Source organism: Zea mays, chromosome 5 (genome assembly GCF_902167145.1).
Source record: "Zea mays cultivar B73 chromosome 5, Zm-B73-REFERENCE-NAM-5.0, whole genome shotgun sequence".
Lineage (NCBI taxonomy): Eukaryota > Viridiplantae > Streptophyta > Magnoliopsida > Poales > Poaceae > Zea > Zea mays.
In genome coordinates, this window is record NC_050100.1 from 95,722,755 (window position 1) to 95,738,894 (window position 16,140).

The following is a 16,140-nucleotide window of genomic DNA, read 5'->3' on the forward strand; positions in this document are numbered from 1 at the left end:
TTTAATTCTAACGCTAACCCCCGGCTTGTAGTGTGTGTTTAAAGTTATAAATTTCAGGTTTCGCTTATGCACCCCCCTCTAGGCGACTTTCAGACGCGCTAGGGCCGCTCGAGGGAGCCGGCTGGGGGCGGGCAGGGGGCCGCGCAGGGGCGCCGCGGGGGCGTCGTAGGGACCACGGGGGACGGCGCGCGGGGCGCCGCGGCGAGGGCCGCACACAAGGGAGAGGGAAGGGGAAGGAGGGAGATAGGAGAGGGGAGAGGAAGCTCACCATGGGGTTCGACGATCGGCGACAACCGTCCACCGGATCACACCTAGGTCAAGGGAGGTGGAAGAGAGGTGGAAGATAGGGAGAGGGAATTGTTGTTACGCGGGAAAAGAAAATGAGAGAGAGGAGGGGGGCACATGGGGAGTGAGGCGCCAGGGGGCGCGCGGCCAGGGCCGGAAATCCACTGCTCGCACGACCTCTAATCGAAATCAAATCGCGAACCGAAAACCGAAACAAGACGGACGCGCGATTAGACACAACATCAGACAAAAGAAATATGCTTCGGCATGATGCAACACCCATGTCATCCTAGGATTTTTTGTTTACACGCGATACAGACACCAGTCTCTATACTGCTTTGAAAATTTGATGAAGGAGCGAAACATGAAGAGAAAAGAGAGTAACGCCTGAATTTGGTGAGTATCGGAGAAGAAAAAAAAATATACCCCTCAAATTCAGGGTGTTACACTTAACTTGGAGGTTCTTTCGAGATAGGCTTCCAAAAAAGAAGATGCACCTTGTTGATATGATTACTCTATTAATTCTATTAAGCCTTGGGACAGGATATCCCATCACAGGGGCCAGGATATCACAAGAAAGCCCAAAAAAGACTTCAAAATCCACGAGCAATGAAAAAGAAGAAGTAGACTATTTTGTGCTCAAAAAGGTTCCTTCTTTGGTGATGTGGTACCTCTCCGTCGTTGATCGATTGAGGTGTTTGTTCGCTAACCCTAAGGATGCCAAACTTATGAACTGACATTCTTCTGATAGGCACAAAAACGATGGGAAGCTTCGACATCCAACTGATGGAAAGCAGTGGCAAGATTTCAATGACAACCACCGAGACTTTGCCGATGAACCAAGAAATGTTAGGTTCGCACTGAGTACTGATGGAACATGGCTGGTGATCCTCACCATATACAACCTTCCTCCATGTTTGATGTAGAAACGGAAGTATATTTTGCTAACCATCCTTATTTCTGGACCTATATAACCTGGAGTTGACATGGATGTATTTTTTGGAGCCCTTAATAGAGGATACGAAAATATTGTGGGAAACATGTGTTCAAATATTGGATGAGTATCGTAAAGATTCATTCACACTAAGAGTAATTATTTTTGTTACGATAAACGATTACCATGCTCTCTTCACATTATGTGCGTGTGTGTAAATAAATATAAAATCCAGTTTTGTTTGAAAATTTGAAAAAGGCGGAAAAACTTTCACAGACGGGCAAATAAAGAAAACTGCCAATGGAAAGTGTATTTTCACTGGCGGTTTGCTTCACTAGCGGTTTGCTTAATAAAACCTCCAGTGAAAATGCCGATTTCCACTGGCCCCTAACACTGGCGATACTGAAAAACGAAAGTGCAAATAGTTCTAGTACCGTCACTATAGAGTTTCTTTGTACTGGTGAATTACTCTATATATCTACCTATAACAACTACCATATATTATATCATATTTTTATTATACTTTTCTATCTCCTTGCTCAAGCAACTGCAGCCGTCCCAGTCCCACTTAGGTCCGCCTCTGCTTAGTTTAGCGCAGCTTTGCGAATGCGCTAGATTTAGGGTCGCAGAGTTGGAGAGAGACAATAGAGTAACGTACCACTGCAGCCATCCACTTCACTATAAAATTTTAGCGCAGCCTTTCCAGCTCCCCACCGCGGGCAGCCTTAGGCCTTGTTCGGTTACAAGGGAATAAATTCTACCATGGATTTAATTCGGGTGTGGATTGGGTGAATCCATATATCACACCTAATCCCATGGTGAGATTGAATCCAACATTTAATCCATGTATCTCTCAAAGGTAGCTATTCTTTTGATCCATGAATTCTAATATAAACTTGTGCAATATTTTAATGGATTTGTTCCATACCTAATGAGCTATGGATAAAATCCATGCCTTTCATAGTTTACAAAATTGTCAAACCCTTGGGTTATAATCTATGATAAGTTTAACCGAATAAATAATGTTGAGTAGACTTGGATTATTTTGGGTATGGATTGTGACATGAGTTTAATTTCAATCCATACTAATCCAGAACTGGATTGGTGTAAACGAACAAGGCCTTACTGGGCTCAATCTGCTCATGCATGAACCACTCTATCAGAGACTTGCCAGGCTCGGAGTAGAGTAGAGTAGAGAGCACCGTCGGCAGCACGTAATTATTAGTAGCACAAGAGAAGCAAGGGCATCACTAGTGATCAGCCAAGAAACTGGATTCCCAAGCGGGTATGAACACCGGACGCTATCTCCAACCACCCGATGACGCACCACTAGTGTGTAGCAAACACAGCATTACTCGCCCGCATTACCTGCTAAAGTCGGTATGGACGCAACGCAAGGGTCCCCCCAACAACCTGTGAGGAGCTGAGCATTTTTGGCCAATCTGACACGGCGACAAACGCAACGCATGTCGGCTTTTGCCGCCTTTGTCAACCGCGCCGCATGTCTGGCTCTGGCGCTTTCTTCCGACCTGTGATCACCCAACCACATGACAATGGTCTTCTCGGTAACCTACCTAATACGTTCTTTGCTCTCGCTCGCAGCTTTCCCTGGCGGTCCGAGTTCGTAGCCCTAGCTAATCTCGTAATTGTGAATTCCATAAATCACGCTGAACGTTTTGATTCACCAGCTGAAATTAGATTGCACCCTGTAACCCAGGCACGGTACTAGAAAAGAAAGTAGCAGTTGAAATGAATCGACATGGTTTCGTAGGTGCAAAAGGTGATACAGATGAGTTAGTGTGGAAAATCTTCAATCTATACACAAGTTAACAGAACCATACGGGGGCTTCTTTTTTTTTTTTTACTTTCTTATATAGCCAAAAGAAATACATAGCCCTCCTCCACAAATCCAAAAACCGTGCCAATTCACTCCGACATGTCTCGGATTGGCACTCAAGACAAAACACCATGGAAGGAAGGCAATGCAAAGCAAGGAGCAATAACCCTCGTGGTCGACCTCATAACTTATCTGGACCACACTTGGACGAGCCATACTGAACCAGCAATTCCAAACTCCATGAGAGATAGTTTCATTCGACTCAAATGGGAGACTGCTTCTTAGTAGCGTAGGTAGGGCGATTCCGGGCCGATCCTCAGCGTTCCTCCAAGCTCCGTGGGCACTAGAGGTACCAGTGAGTGAAGCACGTCGGTGATCAGTGGCCTGTAACTCGGCTCTGGCTGCACGCAGAGCACGGCCACTGCAGCAACCTAGAAGAAACGCGCCGGCCGGATCAGTAAAAAAAAGAGAGAGAGAGACAGAGAGGCTAAATACAACATGGAACATTGTAACGACTTGAAAAATGCTTACTTGGTACAAGTGTTTCAGATCCATTGTGTTCTTGATCATGGGATCAATTATGTTCGGGAGCTTGGATCTATCAGTTAGCTGAGGCATGGCCTGCATTGGAGTCCAGGTATGGCACTATGTCAGAAGTCAATAGGTCAATTATCCGCCTCAATTCAATTCTTCCATGTTGAGGAGGGGGGATGTTTTACTGTTTAATTGGACACTAGATTCTAAGAATTCAACAGCGCCAGATGGTCGTAGCAGCATTGCGTACCCATGTAACGATTGATCGGCACTGAGATTGTGCCATCTTCTCGACAGGTTTCCTTCCCAGCAGGAGTTCTAGAAGTACTACCCCAAACGCGTATACATCGCTCTTCTCAGTCAGCTTCCCTGAATTCAATGCAGTTGCACATGATTAGAGTTGAATACCATAGCTGTGATGAATGAAGAGTACTCTACACTAGTTGTAGACGCAGGATGACAAGTGAGACCCCAAAGAGCTGGCATATATACCATCTAATAAGTACTCAGGAGCCACATAGCCCATAGTCCCAGAAAGCTTTAAATTCCCTTTGCTGTGATTCCCACTAGTCACTGCCAGGCCAAAGTCTGAAATCTGATGAACAAGAATGAATCAACACACTGACCCTTTTGCTTTGTGTTTAGGCCATATACTCATGTATGGGTTGTGGCCATTGGTCAATAGCAATAATAATTTGACTAGAATGAAAATGCAAAGGCATACCTTAGCGCTGAAGTCTGAATCTAAAAGTATGTTAGATGACTTAAGATCCCTATGGATAACCGGTGGGTTGCAGTGCTCATGCAGGTACTCTAATCCCCTGGTTGGTTCAGATACAGATGCATATTAGTATAAAAATAGTCATTAGCAGACGACATAGTTAATTAACCATACTAAAAGAAGGTGCTAAAAGGGAACCTTGCTGTGTCGAGAGCAATCTTCATCCGAATATGCCAGCTCAGAGCTGAACCATGTGATGGCCCTGGATACAAAAGCATGGGGATTACATCGAAGCTTCTGTAATCTCTGAACTTTATTAAAGATCATGGCTCAACATTAAAAAACATGAGGAAACAACAAAACGTAGCAGAAATTTCTGAAAGAACAAGTGATACCATGAAGTTGCGAATCCAACGACCCACTCTCCATCAGCTCATAAACAACGAAACGGTTCTCCTCATGAATGCAGAAGCCCACAAGGGACACGATGTTCGGATGTCGAATCTTCCCAAGCAAGTCTAGCTCATTCTGCCGATCCAATCAACAATAAATCCATTTTTAAGGGCAGTGTTTAATTAACAACAACAATCCGAACGCAACCATTTAGATGGACACTTTTGTCGACAAAAAATTGCATAGCTGATTATTATCACCTCGAATTCCTTCTTGCAATCATGTGCCCCACCATCCAGTCTCTTCACCGCAGCAGCAAACCTCCCATCAAAATTGGCTTTGTACACAGACCCAAACCCACCAAATCCAAGGACATTGCTCTCACTGAAGTTTTCTGTCGCTGCCTCCAAAGATGTGTAATCCATCATCGCCGCGGCACTCTTCTTGGTAGTCTTGTACGAGCCAAAGCTGTTCAACATCGGCGCAAAAGCAATCCTTGCGGTATCTGAACCAACCGCAAGTGAGTAGGTCAGATCGTCAGAAGCTAGGTAAGTAACTCACATGGGCAGCACGGCATGTGTCAACCAAGGAAAACAAGAACCAGTCAGGCCAGGACCTATGCTCTGGGTGTCCTTGGAATCCACCAGGGCTCGCCGTGATCGTCGCCACAGCAAGAAGGCATACAGCGCGGCAATGGGGATCACGACGCTGGCGACGGATGAGAGGATAATGGCAGCGACGAGCTCCCTGCTGAGGTGGTGGTGCCTCTCCGCCACAACCACACCTGCAACAACAGCACAAAAGCAAAACGATAATACAGGTAGGTGGTTTTAGACACTGGCGCACTTTGTATGTATATTAGGAGTACAAATTAATGAATGATGATGAACACAGCAAAATTCATTCGGGCGTCGCAGAAATATGGATGCTTCGAAACCAAACTGAACTAGGTAAATTTGGAGTTTCAAAGGTGACACGGTTCCTTAATAAACTCCGAAAGGAAGAACATATATTTTCTGCAATTGAGTTATATACGACAATATTATTGACGCAGTCGACTGTTTCCTTATAGAGTTGAATAGGATTATTAGAGTTGAATAAGCAAATGAAACTCCAGTAGATTCAACTTCCTGAATGGAAAATCCGAAAACGAATGATCCGCGTTTTCTGTGCAACTTGTAATAGACTATCCCAGTATACGCTCAAAAACTTGTAATAATAGAATATGATCCCGACGATTTTCGCCCTACGATTTATAACGTGGTTTGCCCACCAAATGAGCACTAAATTTCGCCTCCCCAGTCCCCACCAAAAAAAATGAGCAAATTGCGACCAAAAGGCGCAATTTTGCTTCAGCGAGGATGAAGAACCCAGGAACATTACTTCAAAAACACACTGAAACCCCGCAAAAGAAGAAGAAGAAGCGCGAGGTTTTGATACAGCATTCCAGCCTACTGCCTACCTAAGGGAGGAGGCGCCACGGCCGAAGGAAGCACGGAGGCCACGCCGCCGCTGGCGGTGGGTGCAGGCTGCAGCGCGGGCTGAGCCGCCGGTGGCCATCCCGGAGAAGGCGGCGTGGCCCTCCCATTGGCGACCAACAACGGGCGACACACCAGGAGCAGCAAGACGACGAAGGCGGAGGAACGGAGGAGCGGCGATGGCGGCGGCATTGACTTCACCACTACTCCTCCCCGCCTCCGTCCCTCTCCTTCCCGCGTCTCTCGTCTCGCGCACCTCTCCTCCGCAGGAGCAGACAGGGGCGTTACAACAGCAACGGGCACACTAAAGCCTGTGCCTTTCTGACCAGATACCATGCGAGTCAGGGAATCCAAAGGGGGAGGAAGAATGCAGCGGATACAGCACCACTGCACTGCTGCGCGCTCTCTCGGCTCTTCTCTGACCCTTGCGTGCACTCACTCCTCCCTCTGGTTTCTTGAGCCGCCAGTTGATCTCGCTCGCTCCGTTTCTTTTCCGCCAGCGTAACGCTGCAGGGAGACGGCGACAAGAAGAGGAGAGGGGGAGGGAGGGATCAGGAATGGTAGCCCGGTAAAGTCCTCAGGGGGTATAGGAGGAGAGGGACGGGCGGTGCTCAGCTCACAGGCTCTTGTAAAAGGTTGGTGGTCGCGTGGAGCAAAGGAGGGCAGCTTGCCCCAATTGTCATGTGGCAGTTGCGAAAAGGCACCGCAGGCCCGCTGCTGTGGATGGCGATCGCCCCTCGCCTCGGCCTGCGGGTAATGCCGCCGCATGCGCTGTGCTGCCGCGCGCACCAACCTCAGTTTCCGTGCAGGTGATGATGCAGCCTGCAGCTGCTCTGCACGACACGGTCCTATCGGGCATCGGCCCCGTCCCCTCCGCCGAGTGAACTTCCGCCACGGTACAGCAGCTACAGTGCTACAATAATCAGCAAGCAAAATAATGCTGTTTACATTGACTAAAATAAGGGGATGGTTGTGTCCGGTGGATAATATAGATCAATTATCTTCGGTCGTTTATATTTGATCCTTTCCAAGTTTATATACATATCGTTGCTTTGTTATATTATGTAGCTGGAGATTTTTTTTCTTTCCTTTTTTTAATATAGTCGACAGCTCTTGTGCGTATGATCATCTAAAACAAAAGCAAAAGCACAACTTAACGACACGTTTGGATTGACGAATAGACTCATCCTGAATCATCCGAACCTAAATCCGAACTTGGATGTTCTGTTTGGTTTGTGTCACGAGGTGAACCGATCCGTCGTCAAGCTATCCTTCGTGGTCTTCCCTGCAAGCGTAAGTTGACGAACGAGCTGGTTCCTCGAAAAAATATCGGATGACTTCGTCCTTCTCGTCTCTAAACCCATGATGGATGATTCCACTCTAGACTAGATGCTGCTGCAATCCAAACACATCATAAAAGTTTAGCTCATAGCCTAGCTCTGTTTTGAACTTGAAAGGGAATTAGGCTTACACCTAGTCCCTAATTAATTTTGGTGGTTGAATTGCCCAACACAAATATTGGACTAACTAGTTTGCTCTAGTGTATAAGTTATACAGGTGCCAAAGGTTCACACTTAGCCAATAAAAAGACCAAGTAGTGGTTTGACAAAAGAGCCAAGAGATAACCGAAGGCACCTCTGGTCTGGCGCACCGGACTGTCCGGTGTGCCACCGGACATGTCCGGTGCACCAGAGGACTCAGACTTCAAACTCGTCACCTTCGGGAATTTCCAGAGGCGACTCCGCTAAAATTCACCGGACTGTCCGGTGTGCACCGGACAGTGTCCGGTGCTCCAACGGAACGCGGCTCAGAAACTCGCCAGCCTCGGGATTTCACGAAGGCTGCTCCGCTATAATTCGCCGGACATGTACGGTGAGCACCGGACTGTCCGGTGGATCCTCGGAGCAACGGCTACTTCGCGCCAACGGCTACCTGCAGAGCATTTAATGCGCGCACTGCGCGCGCAGAAGTCAGGCGTGCCCATACTGGCGCACCGGACACTGAACAGTACATGTCCGGTGCGTCACCGGATATTCAGGCGGACCCAGAAGTCAGAACTCCAACGGTCAGAATCCAACGGCATTGGTGACATGGCTGGGGCACCGGACATGTCCGGTGTGCACCGGACTGTCCGGTGCGCCATCGAACAGACAGCCTCCACCAACGGTCAAGTTTGGTGGTTGGGGCTATAAATACCCCAACCACCCCACCTTTCATAGAATCCAAGTTTTTCACTTCCCAACTACTTACAAGAGCTCTAGCATTCAATTCTAGACACACAAAAGAGATCAAATCCTCTCCAAATTCCACACCACTCCCTAGTGATTAGAGAGAGAGATTTGCGTGTGTTCTTTCGAGCTCTTGCGCTTGGATTGCTTTCTTCTTTCTTGATTCTTCATTGCGATCAAACTCACTTGTAATTGAGGCAAGAGACACCAATCTTGTGGTGGTCCTTGTGGGAACTTTGTGTTCCAAGTGATTGAGAAGAGAAAGCTCACTCGGTCTGAAGGACCGTTTGAGAGAGGGTAAGGGTTGAAAGAGACCCGGCCTTTGTGGCCTCCTCAACGGGGAGTAGGTTTGCAAGAACCGAACCTCGGTAAAACAAATCCGCGTGTCTCACTTCTTATTCGCTTGCGATTTGTTTTGCGCCCTCTCTCGCGGACTCGATTATATTTCTAACGCTAACCCGGCTTGTAGTTGTGATTATTTTTGAGAATTTCAGATTCGCCCTATTCACCCCCCCTCTAGGCGACTTTCAATTGGTATCAAAGCCCGGTGCTTCATTAGAGCCTAACCGCTCGAAGTGATGTCGGGAGATCACACCAAGAGGGAGATGGAGACCGGCGACAAGCCCACTACGAGCCAAGGGAGCACTTCATCGGAAGAGTCCCGCACCATGAGGAAGGAGATGAAGAAGGACTTCTCCAAACGGAAGGAGAAAAGATCTTCTTCCTCACACCATAAAGAGAAGAAGGAAAAATCTTCTTCCCACAAGTCGCATCGGAAAGGCGACAAGCACAAGAGGATGAGGAAGGTGGTCTACTACGAGACCGACACTTCATCAACATCGACCTCCGACTCCGATGCACCGTCCGTAACTTCTAAGCGCCAAGAGCGCAAGAAGTTTAGTAAGATCCCCTTACACTATCCTCGAATACCTAGACATACTCCATTACTTTCCGTTCCATTAGGCAAACCGCCAACTTTTGATGGCGAAGATTATGCTAGGTGGAGTGATTTAATGAAATTTCATCTAACCTCACTCCACAAAAGTATATGGAATGTTGTTGAGTTTGGAGCACAGGTACCATCCATAGGGGATAAAGATTATGATACGGACGAAGTGGCCCAAATCGAGCACTTCAACTCCCAAGCTACAACCATACTCCTCGCCTCTCTAAGCAAGGAGGAATACAACAAGGTGCAAGGGTTGAAGAATGCAAAGGAGATTTGGGACCTACTCAAGACCGCGCACGAGGGTGATGAACTCACCAAGATCACCAAGCGGGAAACGATCGAGGGGGAGCTCGGTCGCTTCCGTCTTCGCCAAGGGGAGGAGCCACAAGATATGTACAACCGGCTCAAAACCTTGGTGAACCAAGTGCGCAACCTCGGGAGCAAAAAGTGGGACGACCATGAAGTGGTTAAGGTTATTCTAAGATCTCTCATTTTCCTTAACCCCACTCAAGTTCAATTAATTCGTGGTAATCCTAGATACACACTAATGACCCCTGAGGAAGTGATCGGGAATTTTGTAAGCTTTGAATGCATGATTAAAGGATCAAAGAAGATCAATGAGCTTGACGAACCCTCCACGTCCGAAGCATAACCGGTGGCTTTTAAGGCAACGGAGGAGAAGAAGGAGGAGTCTACACCAAGTAGACAACCAATTGACGCCTCCAAGCTCAACAATGAGGAGATGGCTTTAATCATCAAAAGCTTTCGCCAAATCCTCAAGCAACGGAGGGGGAAGGATTACAAACCCCGCTCCAAGAAAGTGTGCTACAAATGTGGTAAGCCTGGTCATTTCATTGCAAAATGTCCTATATCTAGTGACAGTGACAGGGGCGACAACAAGAAGGGAAAGAGGAGAGAAAAGAAGAAGTACTACAAGAAGAAGGGCGGCGATGCCCATGTTTGCCAGGAGTGGAACTCCGACGAGAGCTCCACCGACTCCTCCGACGACGATGAGGACGCCGCCAACATCGCCGTCACCAAGGGACTCCTCTTCCCCAACGACGGCCACAAGTGCCTCATGGCAAAGGACGGCAAAAGGAAGAAGGTTAAATCTAAATCCTCCACTAAATATGAATCCTCTAGTGATGATAATGCTAGTGATGAGGAGAATAATTTGCGTACCCTTTTGCCGATCTTAACATGCAACAAAAGGAAAAATTAAATGAATTGGTTAGTGTTATTCATGAGAAGGATGATCTCTTGGACTCTCAAGAGGACTTCCTTATTAAGGAAAACAAAAAGCATGTTAAGGTTAAAAATGCTTATGCTCTAGAGGTAGAAAAATGTAACAAATTATCTAGTGAGCTAAGTACATGCCATGACACTATAGACAACCTTAGAAATGAAAATGCTAGATTAATCGCTAAGGATTCTCATGGATGTGATGTCTCAATTCCAAATCTTAGAAATGATAATGATGATTTGTTTGCTAAGATTAAGGAATTGAATGATTCTCTTGATAGCCTTAGAGTAGAAAATGAAAATTTGATTGCTAAGGCTAAAGATCTTGATGTTTGCAATACTATTATTTCCGACCTTAGAACTAAGAATGATATGTTGCATGCTAAGGTTGTAGAACTAAAATCTTGCAAACCCTCTACATCTACCGTTGAGCACACTTCTATTTGTACTAGATGTAGAGATGTTGATATCAATGCTATTCATGATCACATGGCTCTAATTAAACAACAAAATGATCATATAGCTTTATTAGATGCTAAAATTGCCGAGCATAACTTAGAAAATGAAAAGTTTAAATTTGCTAGAAGTATGCTCTATAATGGGAGACGCCCTAGCATTAAGGATGGCATTGGCTTCCAAAAGGGAGACAATGTCAAACTTAATGCTCCCCCTAAGAACTTGTCTAACTTTGTTAAGGGCAAGGCTCCCATACCTCAGGATAACGAAGGTTACATTTTGTACCCTGCCAGTTATCCCGAGAACAAAATTAAGAAAGTTCATTCTAGGAAGTCTCACTCTGGCCCTAACCATGCTTTTATATATAAGGGTGAGACATCTAGCTCTAGGCAACCAACCCGTGCTAAGTTGCTTAGAAAGAAAACTCCAAATGCATCAAATGATCATGCTATCTCATTCAAAACTTTTGATGCATCATATGTGCTTACTAACAAATTCGGCAAGGTAGTTGCCAAGTTTGTTGGGGGCAAACACAAGGGCTCTAAGACTTGTGTTTGGGTACCCAAAGTTCTTGTTTCTAATGCCAAAGGACCCAAAACCGTTTGGGTACCTAAAGTCAAGAACTAAAATTGTTTTGTAGGTTTATGCATCTGGGGGCTCAAGTTGGATACTCGACAGTGGATGCACAAACCACATGACAGGGGAGAAGAAGATGTTTTCCTCATATGAGAAAAACCAAGATCCCCAACGAGCTATCACATTCGGGGATGGAAATCAAGGTTTGGTCAAAGGATTGGGTAAAATTGCTATATCACCTGACCATACTATTTCCAATGTTTTTCTTGTAGATTCTTTAGATTACAATTTGCTTTCCGTATCCCAATTATGCCAAATGGGCTACAACTGTCTATTTACTGATATAGGTGTTACTGTCTTTAGAAGAAGTGATGATTCAATAGCATTCAAGGGAGTGTTGGAGGGTCAGCTATACTTGGTAGATTTTGATAGAGCTGAACTCGACACTTGCTTGGTTGCTAAGACTAACTTGGGTTGGCTCTGGCACCGCCGACTAGCCCATGTTGGAATGAAGAATCTTCATAAGCTTCTAAAGGGAGAGCACATTTTAGGACTAACAAATGTTCATTTTGAGAAAGACAGGATTTGTAGCGCATGCCAAGCCGGGAAGCAAGTTGGGACTCATCATCCACACAAGAACATCATGACTAGTGACAGGCCACTGGAGCTCCTACACATGGACCTATTCGGCCCAATCGCTTACATAAGCATCGGCGGGAGTAAGTACTGTCTAGTTATTGTGGATGATTATTCTTGCTTCACTTGGGTGTTCTTTTTGCAAGAAAAATCTCATACCCAAGAGACCTTAAAGGGATTCTTGAGACGAGCTCAAAATGAGTTCGGCTTAAGGATCAAGAAAATTAGAAGCGACAACGGGACGGAGTTCAAGAACTCTCAAATTGAAGGCTTCCTTGAGGAGGAGGGTATCAAGCATGAGTTTTCTTCTCCCTACACCCCACAACAAAATGGTGTAGTGGAGAGGAAGAATCGAACTCTATTGAACATGGCAAGAACCATGCTTGATGAGTACAAGACACCGGATCGGTTTTGGGCCGAGGCGGTCAACACCGCCTGCTACGCCATCAACCGGTTATATCTACACCGAATCCTCAAGAAGACATCCTATGAACTCCTAACCGGTAAAAAGCCCAATATTTCATACTTTAGAGTTTTTGGTAGCAAATGCTTTATTCTTGTTAAAAGAGGTAGAAAATCTAAATTTGCTCCTAAAACTGTAGAAGGCTTTTTACTAGGATATGACTCAAACACAAGGGCATATAGAGTCTTTAACAAGTCCTCAGGACTTGTTGAAGTTTCTTGTGACGTTGTGTTTGATGAATCTAACGGCTCTCAAGTAGAGCAAGTTGATCTTGATGAGATAGGTGAAGAACAGGCTCCGTGCATCGCACTAAGGAACATGTCCATTGGGGATGTGTGTCCTAAGGAATCCGAAGAGCCTTCAAATGCGCAAGATCAACCATCCTCCTCAACGCAAGCATCTCCACCAACCCAAAGTGAGGACGAGGCTCAAATTGATGAAGGTAAAGATCAAAGAGATGAGCCACCTCAAGATGACGGCAATGATCAAGGGGGAGATGCAAATGATGAAGACAAGGAGGATGAACAACCAAGGCCGCCACACCCAAGAGTCCATCAAGCAATACAACGAGATCACCCCGTCGACACCATCCTTGGCGACATTCATAAGGGGGTAACCACTCGATCTCGTGTTGCACATTTCTGTGAGCATTACTCTTTTGTTTCCTCTATTGAGCCACACAGGGTAGAGGAAGCACTTCAAGATTCGGATTGGGTGATGGCGATGCAAGAGGAGCTCAATAATTTCACAAGGAACGAGGTATGGCATTTAGTTCCACGTCCTAACCAAAATGTTGTAGGAACCAAGTGGATCTTCCACAACAAGCAAGACGAGCATGGTGTGGTGACAAGGAACAAAGCTCGACTCGTGGCCAAGGGGTATTCACAAGTCGAAGGTTTGGATTTCGGTGAAACCTATGCACCCGTAGCTAGGCTTGAGCCAATTCGCATATTATTAGCCTATGCTACTTACCATGGCTTCAAGCTTTATCAAATGGACGTGAAGAGTGCCTTCCTCAATGGACCAATCAAGGAAGAGGTCTATATTGAGCAACCTCCCGGCTTTGAAGATAGTGAGTACCCTAACCATGTCTATAGGCTCTCTAAGGCGCTTTATGGGCTCAAGCAAGCCCCAAGAGCATGGTATGAATGCCTTAGAGATTTCCTTATTGCAAATGGCTTCAAAGTCGGCAAGGCCGATCCTACTTTATTCACTAAAACTCTTGACAATGATTTGTTTGTATGCCAAATTTATGTTGATGATATTATATTTGGGTCTACTAACGAATCTACTTGTGAAGAATTTAGTAGGATCATGACACAAAAATTCGAGATGTCTATGATGGGGGAGTTAAAGTATTTTCTAGGATTCCAAGTCAAGCAACTCCAAGAGGGCACCTTCATTAGTCAAACCAAGTATGCTCAAGACATTCTTAGCAAGTTTGGAATGAAGGATGCCAAGCCCATCAAGACACCCATGGGAACCAATGGGCATCTCGACCTCGACACGGGAGGTAAATCCGTGGATCAAAAGGTATACCGGTCGATGATTGGTTCATTACTCTATTTATGTGCATCTCAACCGGACATTATGCTTTCCGTTTGCATGTGTGCAAGATTCCAATCCGACCCTAAGGAATCCCACCTTACGGCCGTAAAACGAATCTTGAGATATTTGGCTTATACACCTAAGTTTGGGCTTTGGTACCCTCGGGGATCCACATTTGATTTGATTGGTTATTCGGATGCCGATTGGGCGGGGTGTAAGATTAATAGGAAGAGCACATCGGGGACTTGCCAGTTCTTGGGAAGATCCTTGGTGTCTTGGGCTTCAAAGAAGCAAAATTCGGTCGCTCTTTCTACCGCCGAAGCCGAGTATATTGCCGCAGGCCATTGTTGCGCGCAATTGCTTTAGATGAGGCAAACCCTGCGGGACTATGGTTACAAACTAACCAAAGTTCCTCTTCTATGTGATAATGAGAGTGCAATCCGCATGGCAGATAACCCCGTTGAGCATAGCCGCACTAAACACATAACCATTCGGTATCATTTTCTTCGGGATCACCAACAAAAGGGGGATATCTAGATTTCTTACATTAACACTAAAGATCAATTAGCCGATATCTTTACCAAGCCACTTGATGAACAATCTTTTACCAAACTTAGGCATGAACTTAATATTCTTGATTCTAGGAATTTCTTTTGCTAATTTGCACACATAGCACACAAGTATACCTTTGATCATGTCTCTTTTATATGCTATGACTAATGTGTTTTCAAGTGTATTTCAAACCAAGTCATAGGTATATTGAAAGGGAATTGGAGTCTTCGGCGAAGACAAAGGCTTCCACTCCACTCTACTACTCATCCTTCGCCGTCGCTCCGTGTCACTCTCTATCTTTGGGGGAAAGAGCAAAAGGACTTCGTCTTTGGTATAATCTTCACTCATTTATTTTATGTCCAAAGGAGGAGAAATTACTTCTTTGGGCTCTAATAATTCCGTTTTTGGCGATTCATGCCAAAGGGGGAGAAAATATGAGCCCAAAGCAAAAGGACCGCACCACCACCTAATTTTAAAAATTTGGAGATTTTCAATTGGTCAATTTCAAATTAGTATCTTATTATGTTCTAAAGGGGGAGGAAGTAGTATTTCAAAAATGATATATCAAAACCCTCTTGAACACTAAGAGGAAGATCTCATTTAGGGGGAGTTTTGTTTAGTCAAAGGAAAAGCATTTGGATCAAAGGGAGAAAATTTCAAAACTTAAAAAAACTTCTCAAAATCTTATTTATTTACCTTTGACTATCTTGCAAAAGGACTTTGAAAAGAATTTACAAAACATGTGGTGCAAATGTGGTCCAATATGTTAAAAACAAAGAAACAATCCATGCACATCATGTAAGTATTTATATTGGCTCAATTCCAAGCAACCTTTGCACTTACATTATGCAAACTAGTTCAATTTATGCATATTTATATTTGCTTTGGTTTGTGTTGGCATCAATCACCAAAAAGGGGGAGATTGAAAGGGAATTAGGCTTACACCTAGTCCCTAATTAATTTTGGTGGTTGAATTGCCCAACACAAATATTGGACTAACTAGTTTGCTCTAGTGTATAAGTTATACAGGTGCCAAAGGTTCACACTTAGCCAATAAAAAGACCAAGTAGTGGTTTGACAAAAGAGCCAAGGGATAACCGAAGGCACCTCTGGTCTGGCGCACCGGACTGTCCGGTGTGCCACCGGACATGTCTGGTGCACCAGAGGACTCAGACTTCAAACTCGTCACCTTCGGGAATTTCCAGAGGCGACTCCGCTAAAATTCACCGGACTGTCCGGTGTGCACCGGACATTGTCCGGTGCTCCAACGGAACGCGGCTCAGAAACTCGCCAGCCTCGGGATTTCAC

General features: G+C 45.4%; 1 protein-coding gene across 1 annotated transcript; it reads right to left on the reverse strand.

The window, feature by feature from the left end:
• Positions 1–2,948: 2,948 nt before the first annotated feature.
• LOC100282434 (uncharacterized) lies at positions 2,949–6,852 on the reverse strand. Its single transcript, NM_001155345.2, has 10 exons — positions 6,167–6,852; positions 5,321–5,488; positions 4,965–5,209; positions 4,707–4,839; positions 4,510–4,573; positions 4,315–4,411; positions 4,083–4,185; positions 3,841–3,959; positions 3,588–3,677; positions 2,949–3,487 (listed from the first exon to the last, which is right to left on the reverse strand). The coding sequence occupies exons 1-10, from the start codon at positions 6,372–6,374 to the stop codon at positions 3,338–3,340; spliced, it is 1,377 nt and encodes a 458-aa protein (NP_001148817.2). The 5' UTR covers positions 6,375–6,852; the 3' UTR covers positions 2,949–3,337.
• Positions 6,853–16,140: the final 9,288 nt, after the last annotated feature.

What these genes read in the sequence shown, in the direction of transcription:
- LOC100282434 (NM_001155345.2), bottom strand. Translation starts at nt 6,374, where the DNA reads ATGCCGCCGCCATCGCCGCTCCTCCGTTCCTCCGCCTTCGTCGTCTTG. An exon ending in GTTGGATTCGCAACTTCATG is followed by an intron (nt 4,574 to 4,706) that starts GTATCACTTGTT and finishes TTTTGTATCCAG; the next exon opens with GGCCATCACATGGTTCAGCT. An exon ending in ATTCAGACTTCAGCGCTAAG is followed by an intron (nt 4,186 to 4,314) that starts GTATGCCTTTGC and finishes CTTGTTCATCAG; the next exon opens with ATTTCAGACTTTGGCCTGGC.